This window comes from Bos javanicus, chromosome 2 (assembly GCF_032452875.1).
Source record: "Bos javanicus breed banteng chromosome 2, ARS-OSU_banteng_1.0, whole genome shotgun sequence".
NCBI classification, from domain to species: domain Eukaryota; kingdom Metazoa; phylum Chordata; class Mammalia; order Artiodactyla; family Bovidae; genus Bos; species Bos javanicus.
Window position 1 is genome coordinate 61,495,965 of NC_083869.1, and position 22,498 is coordinate 61,518,462.

The following is a 22,498-nucleotide window of genomic DNA, read 5'->3' on the forward strand; positions in this document are numbered from 1 at the left end:
ATTGGGGATGATTCTTTTTTTGTTCTCCAAAAGGATTTGCCAGAACCAGCACCTCACACTGAGACCCAGCAACAAAAAATGGGTGAAGTACTTCTTTACCAGATCTATTTCTCCACTATTTATATGCAGGATTGGGATCTCTCTGACTCAGTTACATGCTATTAAATACATTTTCACCTGCAAATCATCTACCTGCTCCAGCAGCCTTTTCTCAGTTGTGATTCTTGTGTCCTATCCCACTGACCTCCAAAGTGTGATTTGCTCAAAATTACTCTCTAAAGGAAAGAAAATAATCCTTTCCTTCATTTCTTTTTTTATCTAAGAGTGATAGGAAAAATTTAAGTTTTTCTAATAGTTAATTTATAGATAAACACTGGACCTATCACTTGGATTGCACCTCATAAGGTCACACACGTGTCACCTCCAGCATGTGAGGGCTCTAAAGTAAGACTGCAGGATTCCAGGAACACAGAGGAGCAAACAGTGGTACCCCAACTCTCTGGTTCACTTTCAGCATATTACAGTTTACTATGTCTGGTTAAATGGTTTGGGGGATTATATTTATTTATATTTAAGATAATAAACTGACCATCACACAGTAGACAAGTGGCTTAAAATGATTTCTTCCAAGAAACACTGTTCAGTTCTCTTCAGTTGCTCAGTCGTGTCTGACTCTTTGTGACCCCATGGACTGCAGCATGCCAGGCTTCCCTGTCTGCCACCAACTCCAGGAGCTTACTCAAACTCACGTTCACTGAGTCGGTGATGCCATCCGTCTCATCCTCTGTCGTCCCTACTCCTCCTGCCTTCAATCTTTCCCAGCATCAGGGTCTTTTCCAATGAGTCATTTCTTCACATCAATTGGCCAAAGTATTGGAGTTTCAGCTTCAGCATCAGTCCTTCCAATGAATATTCAGGGCTGATTTCCTTTAGGATTGACTGGTTTGATCTCCTTGCAGTCCAAGGGACTCTCAAGAATCTTCTCCCCAATACCACAGTTCAAAAGCATCAGTTCTTCAGCACAAGTGTTAATGCTGACACTTCTGATAATGGGAAATCTTTGTAACAGCTGCATGATGAAGCGTGTTTTTTGTTTTGTTTTGTTTTTAATGATAATCCAATCATATCTGACAAGATTTTCATACTCCCCTAGCTAGATAGAAATTATCAGGAAACTATATGAAGTATGGATTTGCTATTACTAATTATGGATCACTGTTGCTAATTATGCATCTCACCCTAAATTTATATTTGCCTAAAGGTAATAACTTACATTTAGTATTACATGTATATAGTTTTTAAAATAAATAGAATATCTACATATTAGGGGACATAATTACCACTTTTTTACTGATAGAGTAAGTCAAATTATCAAGTGTTTGGAGAGAGCTACTCAACCCTATAGTAGTTATATTAACTACTGTAGCTATCTGTATTAAGCTTATAATGAGGTTAATGTCTAGCTGTTAACCCTATAGTTCATGTATTTAAATATTCTCTCCTTTTTGAAACATGTTACGTCCTTGCACCTCTAATGCCATTCAGTTGTTTTGTTTTTTTTTTAAAGTCTCTTCTCTACCCCCCAGAGTTCTATTATGATCTTTAGCATTTCTGAAACAAGAGGGATAAGTGAGACTTTCCCCCAAAAAACTGATTGGTGTGACAGAACCAATAAATAATTCCCGATAAGTTGTTTTAAGATTGTTTTAGGCTGTGCTGATTTTGAAATGTGTTTATAACACCTCCCTCCTTCCCCTGAGCAGTCAATTTGAAGAGGCCACTATGCACTTGAATGGATAAATTCTGCTTTACACAATCCTAATGCTTCATAGTCAAATTTTGTGTATCTGCTTTTTAAAAAAATCTCTTTACAGTGCATAATACCCATTATAGGTTTGCAAAGTGTATGTGATGATACACAACATTAAAGAATTAGGCATTACTCAGTAGTGCATTATTTTAGACTATGAAGTTTACTTCTTCCTTCAAATACTAAAACTATTTTGACAACCTTAACAGGATCATTGAAGCCTATTATATACATTCTTCATGTTTAACTTTTTCTTAATGACACAGGGCTGTTATTCTGAACTTCAGTTACTGTGCAAGGTTATAATATGTTGTTTGGTGCTTTCATGTCTTTGTTTGTTTTTTAATATATTTTCTTCAGTAGTCAGTTGTTACTTAAAACAACAGTTGTGCCTACTTCTAATCATTCCAACAGACTTTTTTTAGTTTGTTGCTTCTTATGTAATGTGGTTTTAGTCCCTGAGTCGAGTCCGACTCTTGCAACCCACCAGGCTCCTCTGTCCATGGGATTTCCCAGGCAAGAATGCTGGAGTGGGTAGCCACCATTCCCTTCTCCAGGGAATCATCCCAACCCAGGAATCAAACCCAGGTCTCCTGCATTGCAGGCAGATTCTTTAGCAACAGAGTGAAGCCCCAGTATCATATAATGTAGACATGACAACTTATAATCACAATTGACAGAACTGTGGATAATGAGGGTATTTCTATGGCTGATGAGGAGGCCCTAAATAACAAACTATATGACAGTCATGTTGGAAAGATGGGATTTTATTCCTTCAGATAACTGAGTACTGTTTGTTTTTTCCCACAAGCCATGTTCTATAATTGTTTGGGTTGCTCATACATTATATCATTTGTTTAAAAAAAAAAAAAACTTGAAAAAACCCGCAAAACTTGATGCACTTGTTTTAGTCACTCAGTCGTGTCTGACTCTTTGCGACCCCATGGACTATACTGACCAAGCTCTCTCCATGGAATTCTTTTTTTTTTAATTTTATTTGATTTTTAAACTTTACATAATTGTATTAGTTTTGCCAAATATCAAAATGAATCTGCCACAGCATGGAATTCTTTAGGCAAGAATACTGAAGTGAATTGCCATTCCCTTCTCCAGGGAAGCTACCAACCCAGGGATGGAACCCAGGTCTCCTGCATTGCAGGCAGATTCTTTACCATCTCAGCCACCCATAGTCCACCTAAAATATTTTAATAAAACACTTTATATGAAGAATGGCGATTTTTACAGTTTTTTTTTTTTTCTGAAGAGAGTTTAAATTAGAAGTAAGGTCCTGGTTAAAAGGAGTTAGAAGTAAATTAATTAAATTGAATGGTTGACAGTTCCTAATGCATAACATAAAGTCTGTTCTGCCTATTAAGGTATTTCTAATATCAAGGCTCTATTAATTTTATTTGTAGAGTGATTCCCTATATTCCGGGGCAGAAGGGTAGTTGGAAAGTGAAGTATAAAAAAAAATGCTGTGATAGTGTGTTTTGGGAGGTGTTGGTAATAATAAAAAATAGCTGACTTAGCTCTTGAAAAGATATATTTAATTTACTTCATCTATTTCTACTGTAATAATGTAGTTCCCAGGAGTTCCTGTGCTTCCACGCCTGCCATATCCTTTATAAAAACCAAAGGCTTTTAGTTAGTTGCTTGTTAGACATAACGCTCTTTCAGAGTACAAAACACAGTGACATATTAGTTTCAAAATGTAAAGCAAACTTTAATAGGATCTCTTTATGGCAGCAGTCAAGCTGTAGTTTATATACAAGATAGTATTAAGCCATCTTAACACACAGTGTCAGATGAAATCATGTTAAATAGACTTTTTCTACAAAGTGGAATATTGCAATTAACTTATTCAAGTATTCCAGTCCCTCTTGTATTGACTCTATACATACAAATACACGTCAGTTCAGTCTAGTTCAGTTCACTCACTCAGTCGTGTCCAACTCTTTGTGACCCCATGGAGTGCAGCATGCCAGGCCTCCCTGTCTGTCACCAACTCCCAGAGTCCACCCAAACCCATGTCCATAGAGTCAGTGAAACCATCCAACCATCTCCTCCTCTGTTGTCCCCTTTTCCTCCTGCCTTCAATCTTTCCCAGCATCAGGGTCTTTTCAAATGAGTCAACTCTTTGCATCAGGTGGCCAAAGTACTGGGACTTTTCAGCTTCAACATCAGTCCTTCCAAGGAACACCCAGGACTAATTTCCTTTAGGATGGACTGGTTGGATCTCCTTGCAGTCCAAGGGACTCTCAAGAGTCTTCTCCAACACCAGCTCAAAAGCATCAATTCTTCAGCGCTCAGCTTTCTTTATCATCCAACTCTCACATTGATACGTGCCTACTGGAAAAACTGTAGCCTTGACTAGATGGACCTTTGTTGGCAAAGATGTCTCTGTTTTTTAATATGCTGTCTAGGTTGGTCATAACTTTTCTACCAAGGAGTAAGCGTCTTCTTATTTCATGGCTACAGTCACCATCTGCAGTGATTTTAGAGCCCCCAAAAATAAAGTCTGCCACTATTTCCACTGTTTCTCCATCTATTTGCCATGAAGTGATAGGACCCGATGCCATGATCTTAGTTTTCTGAATGTTGAGCTTTAAGCCAACTTTTTCACTCTCTTCTTTGACTTTCATCAAGAGGCTCTTTAGTTCTTCTTTGCTTTCTGCTGTACGGGTAATGTCATCTGCTTATCTGAGGTTATTGGTATTTCTCCCAGCATTCTTGATTCCAGCTTGTTCTTCATCGAGCCCAGCATTTCTCACAATGTACTCTGCATATAAGTTAAATAAACAGGGTGATAATATACAGCCTTGACATACTCCTTTTCCTATTTGGAACCAGTCTGTTCTTCCATGTCCAGTTCTAACTGTTGCTTCCTGACCTGCATACAGATTTCTCGAGAGGCTGGTCAGTTGGTCCGGTATTCCCATCTCTTTTAGAATTTTCCAGTTTATTGTGATCCACACAGTCAAAGGCTTTGTCCTAGTCAATAAAGCAGAAATAGATGTTTTTCTTGAACTCTCTTGCTTTGTCAGTGATCCAGCAGATGTTGGCAATTTGATCTCTGGTTCCTTTGCCTTTTCTAAATCCAGCCTGAATATCTGGAAGTTCACGGTTCATGTATTGCTGAAGCCTGGCTTGGAGAATTTTGAGTATTACTTTACTAGCGTGTGAGATGAGTGCAATTGTGCGGTAGGTTGAGCATTCTTTGGCATTGGCTTTCTTTGGGATTGGAATGAAGACTGACCTTTTCCAGTCCTGTGGCCACTGCTGAGTTTTCCAAATTTGCTGGCATATTGAATGCAGCACTTTCACAGCATCATCTTTCAGGATTTGAAATAGTTCAACTGGAATTCTATCACCTCCACTAGCTTTGTTGGTAGTGATGCTTTCTAAGGCCCACTTGACTTCACAATCCAGGATGTCTGGCTCTAGGTGAGTGATCCCACCATCGTGATCATCTGGGTCATGAAGATCTTTTTTGTACCATTCTTCTGTGTATTCTTGCCACCTCTTCTTAATATCTTCTGCTTCTGTTAGCTCCATACCATTTCTGTCCTTTATTGAGCCCATCTTTGCATGAAATGTTCCCTTGGAATCTCTAATTTTCTTGAGGAGATATCTAGTCTTTCCCATTCTAAGCCCTCGTATAAGCTTTTACTAGTTTTAACTAGCAAGTTCTAGTCTGACCCTTTTTCACAAATTTGACTCTTCTTTTCGTTTTGTTTTAATGATTATTCTTCTGAATTTATGCATGTGCATGAGTAAATAGGGACAGATAGATATAGATAAGGCCATAGAGATATTAGAACGGAATTATTTTATCATGATCTAAGTCTGCTCTTCTAGCACATAACTACTAGAAATAAAGGCAAATATTGGGATTGGAAGGTCAAAAAAAGTTTATTATGAGAATCTTCTATATGTAGTTAATCCTACCTTCTTTCTAATTTATTCAGTAGACCAATTTGTGATACCGGAAGTTTAGCTTTGGCCCTAGTTTAGAAATAGGTTTGGTTTTCAAAGTTCTTTTGTCAGTTGTTTAGTACTAGAAACGATGTTTAAATGGTGGTAGTTTTCTAGTCTAGATGATCAGTATTTTAGCACATAACACTATTGAATCAATGAACTTAAAGGTAGTCCTAATTTCAGGTCCTGGATAAAAAGAATCATCTGGTTACTTTTCAGAGAGAGAAAGAAGAGAAAACTGTTTTCTTTGATCAGACCTTTAGCTAGCCTTGGGCAGAGTGTATTTGACCACATTCCAGCTTCTTTTTGGAAGGACACTCACTTAGTGCTCAATCCTTAAGAGTAGATGTGTTTAACTTGGCTTGAAGAAAACATCCTGATAATGGAATGCCTCCTCCTAGGGAGTTGAAGGAGGTGAAATAAGAGAACCAAATGAGCCAGGGACATAGCACACTGTCTCAGGTTGGAGTGCTAGTTGGGGCAGGTCAGATTACTCCATGATGCAACTCACTGATGAATAAGGAAGAGAGAACCTAGCCCGTAGAAACATGTAAGATAAGCAACAGAATTCTTACAAGCTCTGAATTATATACTCGGGTATCAAGTTAACCCATGTGAACAAATAAAGCAGTGGTAGGTGGCAGTCACATTGTAGGAAGATTTCAGTGATCCTGGATTGCCAGTATCATAAGCCCTTTTATTAATAAACTGAAGCCTCTCTATCCCTTCTGATCTCAGAGGAGTCTTATCTTAGTTCACCAACTACTTCTTTTACCATAATAAGTTTTTTTAGTTTCTTCAGTACACAAGATGTTTAGCTATAGATATTAGGTGATAGGTCTAGTGCAGAGATTTATGAGAGTGTAAAAGATATATATATATATATTTAAGGTAGTTGATAACAGACATTATAGAATTCTAGCTAGTGCAGCGAAGTGAATTGGAAATTTATCTGTCTTACTTCACGGCACTTAATCTATTATATCATCCTTTTCCAACCCAAATGTTTGTTGAAATGGTTTGTAATATAAGTTGTTAGATTTCTGGAATCTTGTCAGATAGCTCCATAACTAATAAGGACCCAGTTCCTTATCCAAATGAATAGACTTTTTCTTATGAAGGTTAAATCTTTTTATTGTTGTTTTGCTTTGTTTAGATTCTGGTCATCCATCTTGCAGAATTTTGCATAGGGGTACTTGAGCCATGAGACCATAATGCAGAAGTTAACTGGAGTTTATGATAGCAGATAAACAGGGAGTCCAGGACAGATTTTCCTAATCCATTTTTGCCCTTTCTATTATGCCGGCTGCCCCAGGAAATCTACTATCTGTCAGTTGTCACTTTGGCATTTTTCTTCTTTCCTTCTCTTTTCAACTCACTTCTGTAGCTTCAGTTACCACCTGAGAGTTTTAACTAATAGTTTTACATGGGAATTTGCATTTGGCCAGTTGAACTGCCATCATACTGATATCACTCGCCAAGATCTAAAAGTTAAATTTTATCCTTTTCCACAAATGTACAGTGACATGTTCTGTCAGTACAAGAACATACACAGGAGGAGAGCTGATACATTTTGTATGGGAACCACCATTTTAGATTCCACTTTTTTTCCCTTGGTTATATATAGGAGACCAAAAAATAACCAGTTATCTCCAGTTTTGAGTGTGTGGTATTCAAAATTCAAGTTTGCTATAGAATTAAATTGCCCAGGAGATCCAGTTTTTTACTCACAGTTCATATTTAGCTAGCTTCAGGTAGGCATTCTTAAACGAAAGTACACAATCCAGTAGAGTATCTGCCACAAATCCAGTGACAGTGTGCACTCAGAAGCTTTAGGCAACGATTTCACTGGAGCACTCTAATGTCCTCTTAGTGCCCTGAAATCTTTTCAGTTGACCTTCTATTATTTAATGTATTTCTACATTAATGTACTTCTATTACATACCAGTAACTATGTTTATTGAAGCCAGTGTTTCTCTTTATGGGAAATGCTGATCTTAGTAAATTTTAACTGTGGGTAGGGAGATATTCTTTAATAAATAACTGAAGGACTTTTTCACAGTTCAGTGCTGGTCCTGTTATCTGTTATGTCTAGAGTATTTTATAAATGGTAACTAAATTATGGGGTCTGGAAAATTATCTCTTCAAGAAATTTCACAAGGTGTGCTACATGGTAGCTTATTATAAGTAGGTTAAAGCGACTGGCTTTATCTCAAGTGACTTACTATGGTAAAGAAGAATTTAATATATTCAGCTTTACTGATGAAACACCAAACAAGTTCTGACACCTCTGACAAGATGATTAAAGTTGGCAATGTTTTTCTTTTGACAGCATCAACAAAGAGAGCATCGTTGATGTGGAAGGTGTTGTGAGAAAAGTGAATCAGAAAATTGGAAGCTGTACACAACAAGATGTAGAGTTACATGTTCAAAAGGTAATTTTTTTCAAAATATAAAATTGTGTCCAGAAATAGATTTGAATAGTTCTTACAACTGTTCACATCAACTCTGTAATTAGAGTTGATATAAAATATTGAGATTTATAAATTGATTATTGACTCAACTAGTTTTTGTCATATAACAAACCACCTCAATACTTAGCAACTTAAAACAACAAACATTTATTATTTGTTCATGATTCTGTGCGGTAAGGGAGTTAGGGTCAGCATCTGCGATGCTTGATCTGTACCATGTGATATATCACCTGGGCTCACTGATGTTGCTGGGACATCTCTCCCTGTGACTCTCCTCATCGTGCAATCTAGCCCAGGCATGTTGACATGGTACATCTACCATAGCCACGTACGGGAAAGTATAAAACACATCTGAAAAGCTTTATTCACTATCATGAACCTATTTGGCTGTCAGCTTCTTTGAATGAAGGTTGATTCATTATACTAACTCGTATTAATCATTGTATTGCCTTATAATCATTGTATTTCTGGTATTTTACAGTATAGAGAAGTCAAAAGAGATAATACCGTATCGAGCTTAGATACCAGCAATAACTTTTTCGCATAAGATTTATCCCACATTTATTTTCTTAGACATACAAACTAAAAATGTTACACGTGAATTCAAATACATTTAGTATTTTTGAAATAACCCTGCAATCTTGAACCTACAACCTACAGTCTCAGATCCAGACCTAGTTTGTATCCACAATATTCTTCACTGAATTTCTCTTATGGAGTAGTCCTTTCCCACTCTAACCCGTGTCTGTGTGTGTGTGTGTGTGTGTGTGTGTGTGTATACATGTCAGGTAGATGGACAAAAACAGATGGATGCAGAAAGACAGATTCATCCATACACACTACTTTGGGAGTAGAGGTTGTATTTAATTGAAATTTATTGTCATAAAACTCTTAAGACTTTGAAAATCTTATAATTTTTACTGACCTAACTTGCGAAATTACTTTGTTCTCTTTTTGTACGTCTTATTTCAAACTAACTGCACCAGGAAGTCTATAAGCTAATAAAGGCAAACTGATCTAAAGGTATGCTGACCAAGGGGGGGGAAAAAAAAACCCTATCTTCCAAGTAACATCTTTTTCAACACTTGAATAAATAAGATATTAGTGACTAGAGCAAGTAAATGTATTTCTAAAATATTTTAATTACCTAAGATCCAGTTCAACCTTAATAAACATTAAATATAAAGCCTCCAAAGTGCTTGCAGACAAATTTTGCCTTAAGAAAAATAAAGTATCTCACAAAGCATAAAACACTGTATACTAAATAGAATTTTATAAGCTCTTTTATCATTTATTTATCTGGCCTGCAGTTACTGAGTAGTACCAAGCACTATGTGAAGTTCTGAGGATGAAAGTGGTCACAACCTAATGAAGGAGATTTTTCTACTAGTTAGAAAAATGAAAGAGGTAGCTGTCCAGATCTCCAGCTTTGCATTGGCGATCAAGTTTCTATTAACTAATCAAAGAGAAGCACAAAAACTTGGGTATAGGGGATAGCAACAAATGAGTTCTATTTTACTATGAATAGGACTGGAGTATCCTTCTGATACTTTTTCTTGAAGTGTCTGAGTTGAATGCTAAATGTGATTTACCAACTGGAAGAATATAATTTCCTTTCTGTAATTAAGTAAAGTCTGTTCTCCTCTTGTGCTTTAGCAGATTTTCCAGGAATAGTTGGGAAAAACTAATAGGGTAACATGCATTTAAGTGGCTGAAAAACCCAGTCTCCTTTATGATCTAACAGCTTTTCAGCACTAAAATGTGCATATACTTTGAATAAATATTGAGGGATCTTAACACCATAAAGAAACACCTTCTCCAGCAGCTCCCAACCAGGAGAGCAGCAGGAAGCGAGATATAATTGATACACTTGGTGAAAGAAGGCAGTGAAGGGATATTTAGAAAATGAACGAGGAAAGGAAAGGAAGGAGCAGTGCAGCAAAGTTGAGCTGACTTTGGTCCTGGTAGTGGAAACAGCCAGATACTGTTAACAGTTACGATAACTTATTTGTTAATGGCGCCTTCATACGATCAAAGTGTTTTCTTATTCTTTATTCCATTTGATTCTTAACACCAACCTCATTTTACAGAAGAATATTGAAGCTCTAGGTAAGGTGATTTGCCTGTGACAAGTTTCCTGTGACAAAAAGAGGCCTTAAGCCAGACTCCTCAACTACAGTTATTACTTGTTTATGATACTGGTGGGCACCTTAGAGTTTACAAAGTCTTCATACATATGTTATCTCGTTTGACTATTCCAGCAACACAGGGAAATAGACAAGAAATAACTATTAACCCCATCTTATAGGTGTAGAAACATGTGCCATCTTGTTTGATTTTAGCAAGTAGTTTCAGTTATGTATGCAAACAATGTTTCTCATGTTAAGTCAACTGTAGATTCTTTTAAGCAAAAGATAACAGGTTTTGTGTGCTTCTTGATATTTTTGGTAATCTCTCACTTTCAGATTTATGTGATCAGTTCAGCTGAACCCCGCCTGCCCCTGCAGCTGGACGATGCTGTTCGGCCTGAAGTGGAAGGAGAAGAGGTGAAAACTATACTTTTGAAATAATGTGCTTCCTGTGTATATTTAGTTTATAAAGCACTGAAAACTTGATGTCCTACTTTTGTAAGAAGGGTACCTATGAATTGATTTGAGCTTCATTTTCATTAAAAACTACTCTTACATTAAAAGTTCTCAAACTTTTTGTTCTCAGGATTCCTTTACATTTTTAAAAATAATTGACCCCCACAAGCTTTTATTTTTATAGGTATGTCTACCACCATTTACAGTATTAGAAGTTAAGACAAAATTTTTAATATTTATGACCTTATTAAAAATAATAATATAATTAGATTATGTGTCTGTATTCCTGTATAAATAATAAAAACAGCAATAAGATATGAAATGTTTTTTTTAATGTCAAGAGTAACATTGTGTTACGTGTCTATATTCTTGGTAATATCTGGCTCAGTACACAACGATTAGCCTTTCATATCTGCCTCAGCATTCATTCTGTTGTGTCTGCACACATCATTAAGCCTTTGGGAAACTTCTAAATATAGTCAGGAAAAAATGAGTGTTTGAAGATATTATTGTGAAAAATAGGTTTGACTTCACAAACTCTCTGAAAGTGTCTCACTGGTCCCCAAAACATACTTTGAGAACCACTGTTCTTTGTCAGCTTTTATTTGTTCCTTCCATTTTCAACTAGCAGGTAAACTCCAGGGATCAGTGATTGTGACAGTTGTTAATTATTCTGATATCCCAGTAATGAGTCAAAGGTTTGGGTGTGGGGGGTGGATAAAAAGCATTTAGCTTAATTCCTTCTCATTTCTGTTCTTTCAAGCTCTCTTTCTCTTAATAACTTCTCTCTGGCCCCACTTGTTTCTAGGATCTTTGATTAGGGGGTATAATGTGAACACACATGAATATACCTATTCTCATTTAAAAATTAACATGACTCTACAAATGTTGTTTGTGTCCTTAAAAAAAGTTACTAAAATCTGTTTTTTTTAATCCTTTTTTTAGGAAGGAAGAGCTACTGTTAACCAGGATACGAGATTAGACAACAGAGTCATTGATCTTAGGGTATGCCTCATTTGTTTATTTAGTGACATGATTGTGCTGAAATCAAGGTGGGCAAGAATAACATACCTGACTCAGGTTTATAGAACTGATTGTCATTTGCTTATATGTAATATGATAATACAAGAAGTAATTTACCTGCCTGACCCTTCCTCTGAAAAGAATTGCAGGCAACAAGGGCAGTCAAGTAATAGTTCACAGGATACTGACTTGCTTCATTTTAAAATGACAGAGGAGTGTGAAGCTAATAAATGGGCTTACTTTCCAGGTAGTACCTGTTTCAAACAAGATAGTCAGCAAGAAAAAACATAATTGATTTTCACTACATAATTGTGAAAGAAGTTCTGTGCACATTTTAGAATGATCAGGTAGAGATTAGCAGTTAATACCTCAATCCTTTGAATTTGATCTGAGCACAGAGTTCATAATAAAGAAGTAGTTGGCTCTGGTGGTATATATAGTAATCCCATACTTGGTCTTCTGTTTCCCTTTCTGGTTTGGTTGCAAGTGAAAGAGTTCAGTGGTTTCATCATCGTAGTAAAACCAATGTCATCTCTCATTTCTTAATATTTTGACCACATCTTCCTCCTCTTACTTAAATAATCTACCTAAAGCTTAAATGCTTTGTCACCTTAAGAGTTCTTTCTAACTTGTCTGCCCTTATTGTACACTCATTTTTTCCCTGATTATTTGCTTTTTGCCTGCTTTTCACCTTTTCCATTTTCATTTACAGTATATGGAAAAGGTTAGCAGTAATCAAAAGTTCTGTTAATACTACTTAGAAACCTCAGGTTTTTCATAATTTTGGCCACAATAGTTAGACATCCTACTGTATTGGCTATTTATTCACAGAGGTTATTGGTTGTGCCTCTAACATTTGGCCTGAAAAGTATTTTTCTTTGATTGGAAATAAAAGAGCAAAATTGTAATTCTCCTTCTAGAATATGAAAAATTCTAAAATATATTCCTATACTGATTGTCATGCAACTAACTTTTCTCTCATATAATGAATTATTTTCTCTATGAACTTTCCGGGCATGTGGCCTGATTAGAAAGTACTCTGTCTCAGTTAATGTGTCAAATTGATTTAATTAGATTTTATTATTGTCTTATAGACATCAACTAGTCAGGCAATCTTCCGTCTCCAGTCTGGCATCTGCCATCTTTTCCGAGAAACTTTAACTAACAAGGGTTTTGTGGAGATCCAAACTCCTAAAATTATCTCAGGTATGCTTTATTTCTCTTAATTTTTTAAACTAAATTGGTTTCCCCGAAGTTGCTTCATATTCGATTTTTTATGGGGGATTTTTTTTCATTTGTTTTGTTTTTTAAGAATCCCAAGTGTTGCTTAAGGTTTATTGCTATGAGACTGTTTTGAAGACTATACTATACAGTAGCAATCAGATATCACTAACACTAGTAATACTAAATTCCCTATTTCAGGAGTCATTACATGATAATGATTATAAAATAAGTCAGTAACACATAAAGCAAGATTTTTTTGTTAATATAAGGTGCATCAGAAACTACTTTCCTGATGTAGATTTCTTTCTAATTGCTATTACAATTTTGTTTTTTATAAACTGCAATGTCAAGTTACTAGATATAGATACTACAGATCAGAATACCTCATTAATTCTTATTCTTAATGAGAAACTTATCTTAATCATTTTTAATCATTTAACTTTTTTATTTACTTAAATAACAATAAAATGTTATGAATGGATTTTAATTATGTTTAAAATTTGAACATTGCATTATTGATAATTAGGAAAGTATTAAGAAAATATCTTTTTTCCCATTTAAAAAAAATTTTTTATAACTTGAGAGTAGCTTTAATAGATTTAAAATTGATGTAGAAAGAGAGCATACATAGCCAAAGAAGTAAAATGGAGGTGTAGCCAAAGAAGTAAGTCTGTCCTAAATGTAAACTGTTTAGAATCAGATATATGATATATTAAGACTATAGTTTCTCTGCAATTCTTGATTTTCTAGTTGTCTCTTTTAGTGAAATACTTGAACCAAAAGTATAAACTGTTTTTACTAGAAATTTGCATTGATAAGTTTACAATTACTTGTAATAACTTAAATGTTTACATTTCAGCTGCCAGTGAAGGAGGAGCCAATGTATTTACTGTGTCATATTTTAAAAATAATGCATACCTGGCTCAGTCTCCACAGCTGTACAAGCAAATGTGTATTTGTGCTGATTTTGAGAAGGTTTTCTGTATTGGGCCAGGTAAGGTTTTTGGCAGTTACGGTTTTCTCAAAATTCATTAATTGTATCATAGTAATGGTTTTAGATCAGCCCTGGGTGTTCTTTGGAAGGAAGGATGCCAAAGCTGAAACTCCAGTACTTTGGCCACCTCATGCGAAGAGTTGACTCATTGGAAAAGACTCTGATGCTGGGAGGGATTGGGGGCAGGAGGAGAAGGGGACGACAGAGGATGAGATGGCTGGATGGCATCACTGACTCGATGGACATGAGTCTAAGTGAACTCCGGGAGTTGGTGATGGACAGGGAGCCCTGGCATGCTGCGGTTCATGGGGTCGCAAAGAGTCGGACATGACTGAGCAACTGAACTGAACGGTTTTAGAAACACATTTTACATGCAGACATTTTGAAAGCTTACATCTTTTTATATGCTGACTACATAAACACTAGACTTTGAGGTAAAAAATGACAGTGTACTTAGGTAGACCTTCCAAATAATAAATTTTGTTGTCCTTGATAGCCCCTTTACTACTCTTGGAAGTTTACAAATGTGATACCAATTTTATTCCAAAGCTGTTCTATTTAACTGTTACTATTTGTACTGTTCTTAGTACTGTTAATATGCTAAAGCCCATTAGAAATTAGTACAAATGTATGATATTTAGTAGGTTATATTAACATAGTTTTTAAGATATAGTTGCTACAAGTCCAGTATGCACACATAATCATGTGACAGATTCTTTTACGAGACTAATTAATAAGCAAAAACTAGCTTTACTTCATTCTTTAAAACTCACCAAATATTTTATATATGTAAGTTTTTTGATGGCTTAATAAAAATTAAATACCTCCTAATAGAAAAACTGGCAAGATCATTAAGTTTTTTAGTTTTCTGAATCTATTAAACAATTATATGTTGAACACCTACTGCATGTATACAGCCTTGCTCTGGGTTCCATGTACATAAAAGAAGAATCAACCAGCACCTCTCAAATGTTAATGTGCACATGAGCCACCTGGGGACCTTGCTAAAATGCGGGTTCTGACCAGTAGGTCGGGGGTGAGGCTTAAGATTCTGTGGTTCTCACATGTTCCCAGGTACTGCTGATGCTGCCGATTTGCAGACAGACCATGCTTTGTAAAAGGAAAATCATTCTCCCTGCTTTCAAGACAGAATAAGACATGTATACATACAGCAGTCACAGGGAGTAATCAACTGATTTTCACAGCAAATAATCAGATTGTGCTGTGCAATCAGCAGATTGGTGTTAATTATATAGTATAGCGAGTGTAAAAAGGGGGAAAGATGGAATTTGCTAAAGTCACAATGAGAGAGTTCATACTGAAGTGGGCTCTAAGGAGATACAGACAATGGGGATTGGCATTCTAGTCAGAGGAACCAAGATGAGTAAAGAGCATGGGAGGAAATAAAAATAAGACTAGTTAGTGTTAAGAAATGGGAAATACAGGATAGGACTAAATTATGAAAGCATGGAGGTTTTAAACATTTTGTCATTTTGTCTTACTACGGTAGTCATCTGGGAACTATTGTAAGTTACTGAGCAAGGATGAGTTATAGAATATATCAATCTTGCAGTGATATGAAAAATGGAGCAGAGTAGAGTCAGGAAGACTGGAGAGGAGGAAAGTGCAGTGAGGATAATAGCAACTGGACTGAGGTAATGGCTGGAGTGTGTAATGTTACTTCATCTGCACAGATTTCATTTAGCTTGAGTCAAGTTTTAATAAAATTGAGAACTCACTATATTGAATCTGTTTTAATTATTGAGAAGGCACTTCAGAATCTTGCATTCCCTTGGGATTCTCATGAGTCTCATTTATTAATTGACATTTGTTAACAGCTTTTACTACTATAGGAATTTGTAATGAACTTGCCATCCATGAGAATGCTGAGACAGATGACTTATCAAAGATTTTTTTCCAACCCTATAATGAAATAGTGCCATTGGAGTACTAGTAAATAGAATTTTTGTATTTAAATCTCAGTTTATCCAAAATTTAAAATACCACTTACTATGCTGTGTAATGTATGCCAAGTATGTATTTACATACTATGTAAACACCATTTACCATTTTCTTTTATTAATGTTACAGTATTCAGAGCTGAAGACTCTAATACACACAGACATCTGACTGAATTTGTTGGCTTGGATATTGAAATGGCTTTTAATTACCATTACCATGAAGTTGTGGAAGAAATTGCCGACACTTTAGTGCAAATATTCAAAGGACTTCAGAAAAGGTAAAAATATATATATTTTATAACCTTAGATGAATATAATTTTTAAAGCAGTTTAAGTTCTTCAAAATGAAGCAGTTCTTAAAACATATAAACTAAGTTTTTATTGAAAAAAATATATATATGAAGATTTGCCAATTAGTTTATCAGTTAATGAGTGGGAAAATCCACACTCAAAAGAGTACTTCTGAATCCAAGTCAATTAGGGCTGCAGCCAGTTAACCTAGCTAATCTACCAGATTGTAAACAGCCTAACTATATTTGTTTTTTCCTCAATATTTTACATCCTGAATTTCTCAGTATAGAGCCTATGTTGCCTTTATAGCAGTTTATTATTTAAGAGGTAGTATGAGATAGTAGGACTTCCCAGGAGGCTCATTGGTAAAGAATCTGCCTGCCAGTGCAGAAGACTCTGGAGACACAGGTTCAATTCCTGGGTGAGGAAGATCCCCTGGAAGAGGAAATGGCAACCCACTCCAGTATTCTTGCCTGGAGAATCCCATGGACAGAGGAACCTGGCAGACTACAAGTCCTTGGGGTTTGCAAAGAGTTGGACATGACTGAGCAAGAGAGCACAGGGAGGAAACAGTATTTCAGAGTTTCAACTCAGCTAGGTCCAGGTAGCCTGAGATTGAATCCCAAGTTTGCTATGTATCTTGTGTGGGCATTTTGGAAGTTATATAACTCTGTGCCTCAGTTTCCTCTGCTGTTACAAGTGAAGATAATATTATTACTTACCTCAAAGTTAAAGAGTCCCTTTAGTCTTTCAGTTTCTAATCTTTACTGAATCTGTGTAAGTTAAGCCTATGTTGGGACTGTTTAATTTTTCAATCAATTTATATTTACAGTGAGTGCTTAGTAGAAATTAGAAACTAGTATACTGAAGGGACTTTCAGCTTATGTGGGCCTGGTGAATTGATACATTTATAGAAATTATTAGGCATGTTCTGGGTGTTCAGAAAATTGAATTATGTAAAATGTGCACTTTCTGTACAACCTTTAAACTGGCAAATAGTTTCTGCCTTAAAAGGGCATTAGAAATTGTTTTCTTATGATAATGTTTAAAATAGAGAAAAGAAGAAAAGATGGGAAGCATGTTAACTAGGATCAAGAGTGTCTTTTTTTCTCTTTTCTTTTCTCCATACTTTTGAGAGTACTCCAAGTATTAAGTTGCATATGACAGGTTTATCTAGTGCTTTGATAACTGATGAAGGATTGTATTTAAAATTTCTATTTGAAGACCACTGTTTTTTTTCCCTCATGACATTTATTGTTTTCTTTCTGATTTTACAAGCAATACATGTTTATTGCAGACAGCTAGAAATAAAAGCATAAAATAAAAATTAACAATCCACCTAATCCCACCCCTCAAAGAATAACCATTAATGTCTTGATGCCTTTTTAAATAGAGGTATAAGTGACCTATCCACTATTTGATTCCAGTGCACAACATAGTGATTCCATATTTCTGCAATATAATTGACTGGATTTCTCATGCTGTACCTTTCATCCCATGACTTTTGTTTTTTTTTTTCTTTGTAACTGGAAATGTCTTTTTCTTAATCCCCCTTACCTATTTCACTCATCACCCAAGCTCCCTCTACTCTGGTAACTACTAGTTTGTTCTCTGTAACTGTGTCTGTTTCTGTTTTGTTTGTTAATTTGTTTTGTTTTGTTAGATTCCACTTACAAGTAAAACCATACGGTATTTGTCTTTCTCTGTCAGACTTATTTCACTTCATATAATACCCTCTCAGTTCAGTTCAGTTCAGTCACTCAGTCGTGTCCAACTCTTTGTGACCCCATGAATTGCAGCACACCAGGCCTCCCTGTCCATCACCAACTCCCGGAGTTCACTCAGACTCACGTACATCAAGTCGGTGATGCCGTCCAGCCATTTCATCCTCTGTCGTCCCCTTCTCCTCCTGCCCCTAATCCCTCCCAGCATCAGAGTCTTTTCCAATGAGTCAACTCTTCGCATGAGGTGGCCAAAGTACTGGAGTTTCAGCTTTAGCATCATTCCTTCCAAAGAACACCCAGGACCGATCTCCTTTAGGATGGACTGGTTGGATCTCCTTGCAGTTCAAGGGACTCTCAAGAGTCTTCTCCAACACCGCAGTTCAAAAGCATCAATTCTTCGGCACTCAGCTTTCTTCACAGTCCAACTCTCACATCCATACATGACTACTGGAAAAACCATATACTTGACTAAACAGACCTTAGTTGGCAAAGTAATGTGTCTGCTTTTGAATGTTATCTAGGTTGGTCATAACTTAATACCCTCTATATTCATCTATATTGTCACAGATGACAAGATTTCATTCTTTTATGGTTAATATTCCAGTGTGTGTCCGTGTTGTTGTTTAGTTGCTCAGTTGTGTCCAACTCTTTGAGACCCCATGGACTATAGCCCTTCAGGCTCCTCTCTCCATAGGATTTTCCAGGCAAGAATACAGGAATGGGTTGCCATCTCCTTCTCCAGCATGTTTGTATATATATATGTGTGTGTGTCTGTGTGTGTGTATATACACACTACATCTTCTTTATTCATCTATCAGTGAACATTTAGGTTGCTTCCATATCTTGACTGTTGAAATCATAATGCTGAAATGAACTTGGGATAAATATACATATATTTTCAAATTAGTTTTTTTTTAATTTCTTCAAAAAATATCCAGAAATGGAACTGCTAAATTGTATCTAATTTTTTGAGGATGTCTGTACTGTTTTCCATGGTGGTTAATTACTACCAACAGTACACAAGGTATATTCCCTCTATACCTTTGTTGAGAGTTTTTATCATAAATGGACATTGAATTTTGTCAAAAAGTTCTTTGTTGAGATGATAATATGATTTTTATTCCTGAGTTTGTTAATGTGGTGGATCACACTGATTAATTTGTGGGTGTTGAACCATCTTTGCATTCCTGGGATAGACCCCAGTTGATCATGGTGTATGATCCTTTAAATATATTATTGATTTCAGTTTGCTAATTTTTAAGGATTTTTGCGTATCATTTCCTTTTTGTCTGGTTTTGGTATCAGTGTGATGCTGGTTTTATAGAGTGAGTTCAGAAGCATTTCTTCCTCTGGAACTTTTTTGAAGAAGATGAGAATTTAATTCTGTAAATGTTGGTAGAATTCACCTCTGAAGCCATCTGGTCTTGGACTTTTGTTTGTTGGGAGTATGTTTTTTTATTACTGATTCAACATCATTACTGTTAATTGTTCTATTCACATCTTCTATTTCTTCCTGATTCCGTCTTAGGAGATTTCACATTTCTAGGAGTTTGTCCATTTCTTCTGGGTTGTTCAGTTTATTGGCATATATGTATTCATAATAATCTCTTACGACCCTTTATATTTCTGTGGTGTCAGTTGTAACTTCTTTTTCATTTCTGATGCTACAGATTTGGATTCTCTTTTTTTCTAGTCTATTTTATTTCTTTTTACTCTGATCATTATTACTTTTTTCCTTTTAGTAACACTGGGCTTTGCTTGTTTCTTTCTCATTCCTTTAAGTCAGGTTAGGTTATTTAAGACTTTTCTTACTTCCTGAGGTAGGCTTTTATCACTGTAAACTTCCCTTAGAACTGTGTTTGCTGCATCCTGCAGACTTTGGATTGATGTGTTTGTTTTCATTTGTCTCTCAGTATTTTTTTGTTTCTTCTTTAATATTTTCTGTAACCCATTGGTTGTTTAGAACCATATTGTTTAGCCTCTATGTGTTAGTGGTGATTGCTGGGGTTTTTTTGTTTGTTTGTTTTTCACCTTGTAGTTGATTTCTAGTCCCTTTGCGTGTTGTCAGAAAAGATCCAGGATAGGATTTTAATTTTAAGTTTACTGAGGCTTGTCTTGTGGCCCACTGTGTGATCTATCCTGGAGAATGTTCCTTGTGTACTTGAAAATAATGTGCATCCTGCTGCTTTTGGATGGAATGGTGTGTGTGTGTGTGTGTGTGTGTGTGTGTGTGTGTGTGTCTGTTAAGTTCATTTCACCTAATGTGTTTTTGAGGCCAGTGTTTCCTTATTGATTTTCTGTCTGGGTGATCTGACTATGGATGTAAGTGGGGAGTTAAAAGTCTTCTCTTTTGTGTTATTGTGTTATTTTTCCTTTATGTTTGTTAATATTTGCTTTATTATTTAGGTGCTCCTATGTTGGGTATATTTATAGTTGTTAGATCTTCTTGTAGAATTGATCCCTTTATCGTTATGTAATGTCCTTCTCATTTCCATTTGCATGGAACGTTTGTTTCCATCCTCTTACTTTTGGTTGGAGTGTGTCTTTAGATCTGAGATGAGTCTCTCGCAGACAACATATGTATGGACCTTGTTTGTTTTATCCATTCAGGCACTCTGTGTCATTTGGAGCATTTAGTCCATTTACATGTAGTATGTTCTTACTGCTATTTTGTAAATTGCCTTCAGGTTTTTTAATTTATTTTTTGTTTCTCCTTTTTTCTTCTTATGACTTGATGATTATCTTTAGTGTCAATATAAATTCCTTTCTGTCTTGTGTGTGTATCTATTATAGATTTTTGGCCTATGGTTACCATGAGGTTTATATATAGCAACCTATATATGTAGGTTCAGCTTGAGTGATTTCCACCAGTTGGTCTTCCAGTATACTAATCTGTTCCTCTGTATCATCTAATCTCCTTAGAGGAGTATCATCTAATCTATTTATGGGAGTTCCCTTGTATGTAACCAGTTACTTTTCCCTTGCTGCTTTTAATATTCTCTGTCTTTAATTTTTGCCTAATTACAGTGTGATAAGGAAGCTACAGGGCTTCCCCAGTAGCTCAGCTGGTAAAGAATCCGCCTGCAATGCAGGAGACCCCAGTTTGATTCCTGAGTCGGAAAAATCCCCTGGAGAAGGGATAGGCTACCCACTCCAGTATTCTTGGGCTTCCCTGGTAGCTCAGACAGTAAAGAATCTGCCTCTAATGCAGGATACCTGGATTGGGAAGATCCCCTGGAGGAGGGCATGGCAACCCACTCCAGTATTCTTGCCTGGAGAATTGCCATGGACAGGGAGCCTGGCAGGCTATAGTCCATGGAGTTGCAAAGAGTCAGACATGACTGACTAAGCACACACAGTGAACTTGTGGACTTCTTTGGGTTGATCTTATTTGGGACTCTTTGTATGCTTCCTGGGCCTGGATATTTTTTTCCTTTCCAAGGTTAGGGAAGTTTTTGGCTATTATGTCTTTAACTGCATTCTCTGCCCCTTTCTTTTCCTTCTTTGATTTGTATAATGTGAATGTCAGTGTGCTTGATGTTGTCCCAGAGGTCACTTAAACTGTCCTCATTTTTTTTGTTTGTTTCAATTTTTATTGGAGCATATAGTTGATTTACAATGTTGTGTTAGTTTCTCCTGTACAGTAAAGTGAATTGGCTATATGTATACATATATCCCCTCTTTTTTGGATCACCTTCCCATTTAGGTCACCATCGAGCACTGAGTAGGGTTCCCTGAACCTCTACAGTATGTTCTCAGTAGTTATCTATTTTATACATAGTATCAGTAGTGTATATATGTCAATCCCTATCTCCCAGTTCCTCCTACACCCCTCCTCCCGCCTTGGTTTCCACACCTTTGTGCTCAACATCTTTGTCTCCATTTCAGTTGAGCAAAATTAATATCTGAACCATTTTTCTAGATTCTACATATATGTATTAATATACAATATTTGTTTTTCTGACTTCACTTTTTTTTTAACTTTTTATTTTGTATTGGGGTATAGCCAATTAACAATGTTATGATAGTTTCAGGTGAACAGCGAAAGGACTCAGCCATACATATACACGTATCCATTCTCCTTCAAACTCCCCTCCCATCTAGGCTGCCACATAACATTGAGCAAAGTTGCATGTGCTATACAGTAGGTCCTTATTGGTTATCCATTTTAAATATAGCAGTGTGTATATGTCCATCCCGAACTTCCTAATTATCCCTTCCCCCAACCTTCCCCCTGGCAACCATAAGCTCATTCTCAAAGTCTCTGAGTCTGTTTTTGTTTTGTAAACTCTCCTCATTTTTAATTTTTCTTTTTATATGTGTATTAGGTAGGTTAATTATGTTTCCTGATCTTGGAGAAATGGCCTTATGTTTGAGACATCCTGTAGGGCCCAGCGACACACTCACCTCTGTTCAGCAGAGCAATATGTTCTA

General features: G+C 36.2%; 1 protein-coding gene across 1 annotated transcript in view; it reads left to right on the plus strand.

Moving 5' to 3' along the window:
* DARS1 (aspartyl-tRNA synthetase 1) overlaps nucleotides 1-22,498 on the plus strand; it is a 69,314-nt gene that overhangs the window by 32,874 nt on the left and 13,942 nt on the right. The window contains exons 5-10 of the mRNA XM_061439076.1: nucleotides 8,121-8,223; nucleotides 10,728-10,808; nucleotides 11,793-11,852; nucleotides 12,965-13,076; nucleotides 13,954-14,088; nucleotides 16,180-16,327. Of these exons, the coding sequence (XP_061295060.1) occupies nucleotides 8,121-8,223; nucleotides 10,728-10,808; nucleotides 11,793-11,852; nucleotides 12,965-13,076; nucleotides 13,954-14,088; nucleotides 16,180-16,327 (639 nt within the window). The remainder of the gene's footprint in view (nucleotides 1-8,120; nucleotides 8,224-10,727; nucleotides 10,809-11,792; nucleotides 11,853-12,964; nucleotides 13,077-13,953; nucleotides 14,089-16,179; nucleotides 16,328-22,498) is intronic.